At 40.7% G+C, this 8,240-nt stretch overlaps 1 protein-coding gene and 1 long non-coding RNA gene across 2 annotated transcripts; both read right to left on the reverse strand.

The window, feature by feature from the left end:
* Positions 1–728: 728 nt before the first annotated feature.
* On the reverse strand, positions 729–2,425 carry LOC122315396. Its single transcript, XR_006244023.1, has 2 exons — positions 2,083–2,425; positions 729–1,277 (listed from the first exon to the last, which is right to left on the reverse strand). It is a non-coding gene; the product is annotated as an uncharacterized LOC122315396 (long non-coding RNA).
* Positions 2,426–2,500: 75 nt separating this feature from the next.
* Positions 2,501–7,987, reverse strand: LOC122315395 (protein NUCLEAR FUSION DEFECTIVE 4-like). The gene is made up of 2 exons (XM_043131270.1): positions 7,130–7,987; positions 2,501–2,727 (listed from the first exon to the last, which is right to left on the reverse strand). The coding sequence occupies exons 1-2, from the start codon at positions 7,878–7,880 to the stop codon at positions 2,639–2,641; spliced, it is 840 nt and encodes a 279-aa protein (XP_042987204.1). The 5' UTR covers positions 7,881–7,987; the 3' UTR covers positions 2,501–2,638.
* Between the last annotated feature and the right edge of the window lie 253 nt (positions 7,988–8,240).

Genomic DNA, 8,240 nt, shown 5'->3' on the forward strand with positions numbered 1-8,240 from the left:
AAGTAAACGTGCATTGTACGTTGCTTTCATTTAATATATATATATATATATATGCACGTACGTCAGCTTTAGACGTTGGTGATCTTCATGAATTAAGTAAACCCAAAAGTCGCTTAATTCTTACAAAACCTCCAAATTTGTTGACTAAATCCAAACGCAAGTTCAATGAATCTGATTACTACAAGGCATTTGCACACATTAATAGAACAAATATTAGTTATATATGCTAATTTGCATTCCAATTTATATAATTTTACAAAAATTGGACTGATGCATAAAATTAACCAATTAAAATACACTTAATTCCTTATAAACTAGATATCCAAACGTTTCTTAAAAACTAAACGAGTATAAATTCAATAAAACAGACAAGTATAAATGCTCATACTAATACATGAAAACATGAGGATCGGTATTGCAGCTATATATTGTTGATAATTTAGACCTCTCAAATTCATTCTCCTTAGGATTTACTATTTATAAGAATAATAAAAAAAATAGAAAAATAATAACAATACAAAAAATTTACGTGGAAACTCCAAAACAGGAAAAAAATCATCAGACTCAGAAAAGAAAATTCACTATGTAAAAAATTGTTACAATCACACAATTTTTCTCCTCACCCGCCCACAAAGTTACTCCACTAGCAAAATTTTAACTAAAATAAAAAATTATTAAATAAACTTTCAACGAGTAATTTTAAACTAAAATACTTAACCTCTTATTAATAACTTGAACTAATATTTCTTTATTTATATCCCACCGCTGTGGGACTAAGAAGGCGCAATAAGTTAAACATATATTGCGTGCAGGCGACTAGGGCTAGCTGCTATAAAGTCATATTCTGCAACTTTTGCGTATAAAGCTTTCGTGTTCGAGCATAGAGACCACAAGATAGGAATGTCCCAAAAGCACATAATGAACCCCAGATTACAAATGTCGTTCCGTAGCATTTCATTCCCATGCATATAACATCTCCGTTTCCTTCCCTGCGGTAAAGGAAAGCTGCCAGGCAACCAAAAGTTAAGGATCCCACTGGAATATTGGCAATCACCACATTATGATTCTGAGAAAATTTCTTCCTCCCGAACAAGTCTGCGGTGATGCATACACCGACAGATGAAATTGCTCCGGCACATAATCCTATAATGGCAGTGCTGATGTATAAGAGGATGGTGGTACTGGAGGGAACAATTAGTAAGAAGAAAGCTAATGCCATCAGAGCCATTGATACTGCTGCCAAAGATGTTGGTCTTGAAATCACCTCATACTTAGTCCTGAAAGATTCAAAAGAAAGTTTAAAAAAAAAAAAAAAAACACTCGAAAGATAGACTTCAGTTAAGTTTTTGTGGAATTACTCGGTGTAATTTTTTGGGCTACCACTATGCTAAGAGTTTTTTTCTAAGGTGAAGGTTTTGAGGAATGGGTCTATATATATATTTTTGCAGCCATTGGGTCTCTTTTGTGTTGCAATATATGAAGGCTCCAAAGTTGGAAATTCTGAAGCAGAGCAGATCACCAGCTTTTGGGGGGAGTTATATTAAATATAGATGGCAACTGGACTTTGTGGATTGGTGGGCATTTAGATCAGATGAGAAAGGGAAGTTTATGGAGACTGTTTCTGCTCACAAATCACAATGGAGAGAGTACGTACGTCTAACACCATGACTGAGCTCCATGGTAAGATCATTGTTGACTTGGATCTGTAATTTCGTGAAAATCTTTGCCTGTGGGAGGTGGAAATTGGATCTGATTCACCAGTTATCATGAAGTGGTGGAATGAAGATGTGTCCCGGTTTGTGTGGGCCGGGAGATATGGGAGAAGATCTTAAAAGAACAAGAATTCTAAAAATTATATTTATGATAATTACCTGACACTTAGTCATGCAAGTCATTGAATAATAGAATTTAATTTGTTTTGAATCGCGACGTTTAATCCCAAAATGCATGGAATTTTTCATCAAGTTCTTAAATATTTTGTACTAATGGTCAACAGCATACAGAAGACTATAGATGCAAAGTTTTAACTGATCATTTAACAATTTTGATCAGATCCATATAACGGGCAGGCGACTTACGTACCTTTTCTAAAAGAAATGATAATGGAGACCGAAAGAAGCAGTAGTCCGTAAAGGATGGGATGAGACGGCCGAAGAACCCGAACGAAGAAGACAAAGAGACTAAAGAGCTTGCAGAGTGGCCACGGGATTCAGCTATTTGAGCCAAGTTGTTAAAAAACACCAGTCCCAGCGTTGGCCCACAAAGGTACATGAAAAAATACAAATAGAAATCGCATCTTTGTACCATCTTTTTCACTCCCATCTCGTCAGAATTTGAAGTTGTTTGCTGGTCTCCCTCTTTCACGGCCTCCTCCAATATTCTTTTAACACCACCATTCTCTTCTGAAGCAAAACAATGACGTATAGTGTCTGTATCATTATGATCTACATTTACTGACAATTCTAAAATTGGAACTACTAAAGGGAGCAACAGGAAAACTTATAGAAATTTGAAACACGTTGGTGTTTTTGTTATTCAACAACACTTTGTATTACAAAATATTCCTATTTATACATGGCTAACGTTTACAAATAAGGCAAGTAATTACTGCCATAACATTTACAAATAAAGCTAAGAATTACACTGCTGTATACACGGGATTGCAGGTTGCCAAGTATGGATGGTAAGCTGATTTGCTCCTTGATCTGTGCAAGATTGAGATCAAATGTGAGTGATGATTGTGATCATCCATTACGCCCCCTCAAGATGGTGCTCCCATCAGCAATACTGATCTTGGACCTCAGAAGTTGAAACTGTTGCCGAGAGAGTGCTTTAGTCATTAAGTCAGCTAGCTGATCATGAGTAGAAACGTGTGCAACGTTGAGTAGGCCTTTACTGATGTAGTCCCGTATGAAATGTAAGTCGATGGCAATGTGTTTCATGCGAGAGTGAAGTACGGGGTTGAGGCTGAGTTGGGTAGCACCAATATTGTCACATAAGAGCTTAGGAGTAGATGAGAGTTGAAGACCAAGCTCACGGAAGAGTGATTGTAGCCAGGCAATTTCGGACATTGCACTAGCAAGCGCCCGATACTCAGCTTCTGTGGAAGAGCGAGCTACAGCTCTTTGTTTTTGGGTGCTCCACGAAATGGGATTTGCTCCAAGAAATATAATGTATGCCGAAGTAGACGTGCGATCATCGAAGTTCCCAGCCCAGTCGGCATCTGAGTAAGCAAGGAGATGAGAAGTGGAGGCTCGTTTAAGATGAATCCCATGATAGAGAGTGTTTTTGAGATAGCGCAGCAGTCGTTTAACGGCAACCCAGTGAAGTTCAGTTGGATTGTGCATGAACTGGGCAAGTTTATTCACGGAAAAGGCAATGTCGGGCCGTGTGAGGGAGAGATACTGTAAAGCTCCAATGACACTCTGATACATGGTGCTGTCAACTAAACGTGAGCCATCTTTGAGTTGAAGACGTCTGTGGTGGCAAGGGGAGTAGTAGCATCTTTGGCTCCCTCCATTTGTGTTTTTTGAAGAAGATCCCGTACATATTTATGCTGTGAGAGGAAGAGACCTTGAGTGGTGGGAAGAACTTCAATGCCCAGAAAAAAAATGAAGCTGCCTGAGGTCTTTGAGTGAAAACTGGGAACCAAGTTTGTTGATGACAGAGGAGAGAAAAACAGAATTATTTCCAGTAAGTATAAGATCATCAACGTAGACTAGAAAATAAGCCACAATGTCTCGACGTTTGTAAATAAACAGGGAAGGATCAGATGCTGACTTCAGAAAACCGAGACTGCAAAGACAATCATGAAGGGCATGGTACCAGGCCCTTGGAGCCTGTTTCAGTCTGTAAATAGATTTCTGAATATGACAGACATGATGAGGTTGAGAAGCATTGATGAAACCAATCGATTGAGCCATGAACACATTCTTAGTAAGTGTACCATGGAGGAACGCGTTGTTAATGTCAAGCTGCTTGAGAGACCACCCGTTCATAACTGCAATGGACAATATTATTCGAATAGTTGCAGGTTTAACCACGGGAGAGAACGTTTCAGTATAGTCGAGGCCAAGCCGTTGATGAAAGCCCTTGGCGACGAGCCTGGCTTTATAGCGATCGACCGATCCATCAGGCTTCCGTTTAATACGAAAGACCCATTTGGAACCAACCAAATTTTGAGAAGGAGTTGGTGATACCAGTTTCCAGGTGCCATGGCGAACTAGAGCAGTAAATTCCTCACTCATTGCTTGACGCCAGTGAGGATCTTTGAGTGGCTGAGAAACACTGGTTGGTTCAATGGACAGAGGCATTGGATGCTTGGTGGTCATGAAGAGACGCTTGGGTTTGTGAATATTGTTCATTGAGCGGGTCACCATGCGAGATGGTTGAACTGGCCGAGTTTCAGCAACTGGTTCAGTTGCTGCAATAGGAGAGCTCGTGGGTTGAGCGTCAGCGGTAACAGGAGGAACAGCAGAGAGAACACCAACACAAGGTTGTGAGAGCACCTGTGAGCCAGCCACATCAAGCAAGGGTCCCGAATGATTGTAACCAGGGGATTGAGGCAGTGACGAGATGGGAAGAATTAGAGGGTGAGGTAGCGAGGGTAAGGATTGAGTAGACGAAGTCGTCGACTGAGATTTTTCGTGAGGAAGGATGGTTTCATCAAACTGAACATGCCGAGATATGAAAATGCGATTGGTGACTGGATCAAGACATTTATAAGCACTTTGTGAAGTGGAATATCCAACAAAGATACAGGGCCGAGATTTGGAGGTTAATTTGTGTGGAGAGTAAGGTTTGAGCCAAGGAAAACATTGACATTCGAAAATTCTAAGTTTGAGATAGTTTGGCCGAGTATTAAATAGGACTTCAAAAGGTGATTTCGGAGAGTGTAAAGGAGTGGGCATGCGATTGATTAGATAAACTGCAGTCTGAAAAGCAAGATTCCAATATGAAGGAGGGAGTTGAGCACGGGATAACAGTGTCATTCCAGTTTCCACAATATGTCGATGACGACGTTCGACCACTCCATTTTGTTCGGGAGTGTGTGGAGCTGTAGTGAGATGAGAAATGCCGTGCTGACTGAGGTAGTGTTTGAGAGCTACAAACTCGCCTCCATTGTCCGAGTAAAGATGTTTAATAGGAAGAGAGAATTGCTTTTCAAGAATGGATTTTAATTGAGGAAAAATGATGGAAATGTCATATTTGAGTTTGAGAGGAAAATACCAGCAATATTTAGTATAATGGTCAACAAAAAGGACATAGTAGCGATATCCTTCTAGTTAGTTATGAGAGGCTAGACCCCAAACATCCGTAAACAGATATTGAAGAGGAGCCGAACTAGAAATGCTAGAATAGTGAAATGGCAGTTTGTGACTTTTATTGATGGAGCATGCAGAACATAGAGAATGAGAAGTATTTTTATTGGATGGAAGCTGATACATTTTTATTAAATGATGAACAATTTTTCAAGAGGGATGACCCAAACAGTTATGCCAAATATCAGCGGAGACACGATCAGAGGTAAAAGCCATTGGCGAGGAAGGAGCCTTGCATGATGAAGCTGGAAGGGAATAGATGTCGTTGTCACATTGGCCTTGCATTAGTGTCGCCCCCGATGTCGGATCCTTCACAAGGAAATGAAAGGGATGAAACTCAAGAGCAAGATTATTAGTTTTGGTAAATTCATGCACTGAAATCAGGTTTTTATAAATGGCAGGAACATGAAGAGTGTTATTAAGAGTGAGAGTGCGAGTTGGAAGCTGTAATTTGACAGTTCCAATGTGAGAAATTGCTAAACCTAAACCATCCCCGATGATTACTTCATCGGTACCATCATACTCGGAGTGTACAGAGAGCTTTGACATGTCGGAGGTAATGTGGTGAGAGGCACCAAAATCGACCACCCAAGGTTTATCAGGGGAGGGACTTGCATCGACACAGTTGGCATTTGGAGAAGAGGAGTTCCAGAATTTCCGACATTGATGTGCTGTATGACCCGGTGTAGAGCAGAATTGGCAGGTCACGGCATTTTTTGGTGAAGACTGGGAATTGTTTTGGAAATGAGAGCTCCGCTGATTTTGTCCAAAATTATTGTGACTTGTGACTTGCCTTTGTGGGTCGAGGACTGAGAGGTTCGCTTCTGATGAAAGTTGGCAGTAGCAATAGTTGTCTGCTGCAAGGTATCGAATCTTTTAAGATAAGTTTCATGACTTAAAAGGAGGTCATGCAATTCTTCAAATGTAAGTGGATTCTCACGGGTACAAATAGGACCAGCAATGTCACGAAACTCAGATCCCAGCCCATTAAGTATGTAGAGCGTGAGGTCATCATTTGTGAGAGGAGAATCGATAAGGGCAAGCTCATCGGCAGTGGACTTGACTTGTTGCAAGTATTCAGTGACACTTTTGGAGCCACGGGTCAAGGATGTTAAATTATCATTGAGTTGCATAACTCGCATACGTGAGCGATTTGCAAAGAGACGGGTCAGTTGAAGCCAGGCCTCTCTTGAAGTGTAGAGGAAGCAATCAAGGGCATAATGCTTTCCGACACCGAGGCAAAAATCCCATTAAGGAGGAGTTTGTCTTGACGGATCCAGCGGCTGCGAGCTGCAAGAGTCTCGGCAGATGGAGTGGCACCAAGTTGAGGACAGGGATGTGAGTCATCAATAAAGCCTTGAAGATCATACCCAACAAGGAGGGAGTCGAGCTGAGCACGCCACGCAGGAAAGTTGGAAGAGTTTAGCTTGTAAGGCAGCTGTGCAGTAGCATTGATGGCAATGATAGTATTTTCAGGATGAGTGTGGGTGGATTGAGTAACAGTGGGAGGGGAAGAAGATGATGAGGCCATAGCAGAAGCAGAGGATCAAACTCGTTGGAGAAGAAGGGCTCTTGATACTATATAGAAATTTGAAACACGTTGGTGTTTTTGTTATTCAACAACACTTTGTATTACAAAATATTCCTATTTATACATGGCTAACGTTTACAAATAAGGCAAGTAATTACTGCCATAACATTTACAAATAAAGCTAAGAATTACACTGCTGTATACACGGGATTTCAGGTTGCCAAGTATGGATGGTAAGCTGATTTGCTCCTTGATCTGTGCAAGATTGAGATCAAATGTGAGTGATGATCGTGATCATCCATTAAAACTCCCATGCCAACAATTTTACCCCGAGGTGATATTGGAACTAAACTGCTGATCAAAGAATAGATTCCAGTCCCTAATGCTATGAAAAATAGAACAGCGAACCCAACTCTCATGATTGATCTTGGTCTTCCAAATTCAATTTTTGGAATCAGAATTGGTGCGGCTGTGACTAAAAAGATTATAGCTGAGATAGAGTTGAGAAGAAGAAACGCTTCAGCTATTTTATCCGGCGCAGGGGAAAAAAGAGCATGAACAAAATCTGTATAGATCTTTGCGCTTAATCCTTGGTAGCTAATTGCTATCCCCGCCACAACTTGTAATTGATGATGAGGAGGAAAGTTCCTTGTGATAACCACATTGCAGACTGTGTTAATCCAAGAGATACCGAGACTTGCAAATAAAATGAATAGAAAGAAAACCCAATACATATAAATATGGAGTTTTAAGAGGAGGAACGAAAATCCATAGCCAACAAACCCGAGAATAGAACCAATCAGGAGCATTAACCAGAGGGGTAGACGATCAGCCAATAATCCGGGTAAGAAACCGAAGATCTTTCCGGCATCAAAGGCGAAGGCGAGCAGGATGAGTTGCATCTGGGATATAGAGAGTTGCTTCTTGAGTTGGATAGAATAAGCAGGGAAATTGAAATTTGTTCCATTTACAACTTGAAGCCACAGGGCCACAAGGCTTAGCCATTGAAGAACTGATCTGGAAGACATATATAGTGAGGTGAGAAGGATGAACTATTAAGGAAGCCGATTAGTACTAGTTCTTAAGAGCTCAAAAGAATTAAAGCCGACTGCAGCCGTACGTGATTATTTAGCTGCTTCCGATACCGTGTTTATATAGAGAGGAAGTCAGGAGAGAAGTCAGAAGTGTTTTTTTACTCGATAAATTAGCCAATTAGGATTGTGAGGGAGGTGAGCAAACGAAGGAAGCGGCCAACTTCATACTGCATTATATCTGGAAGTATGGACGTAACTTTGATAATGCTTAGGTTAGGATAGGGCTAGGCATTCTTGCTTGCTGCGGTATCTCGGCTTGCTAGAAAAAAGCGTTCCACACAGTAATTAAAAAAT

Source organism: Carya illinoinensis, chromosome 7, assembly GCF_018687715.1.
Source record: "Carya illinoinensis cultivar Pawnee chromosome 7, C.illinoinensisPawnee_v1, whole genome shotgun sequence".
NCBI classification, from domain to species: Eukaryota; Viridiplantae; Streptophyta; class Magnoliopsida; order Fagales; family Juglandaceae; genus Carya; species Carya illinoinensis.

Coding starts and splice junctions, on each gene's coding strand:
- LOC122315395 (XM_043131270.1), bottom strand. CDS start 7,880: ATGTCTTCCAGATCAGTTCTTCAATGGCTAAGCCTTGTGGCCCTGTGG. Junction 2,728..7,129: donor TGATCACGATCATCACTCAC/ATTTGATCTCAA, acceptor ATCATCACTCAC/ATTTGATCTCAATCTTGCAC.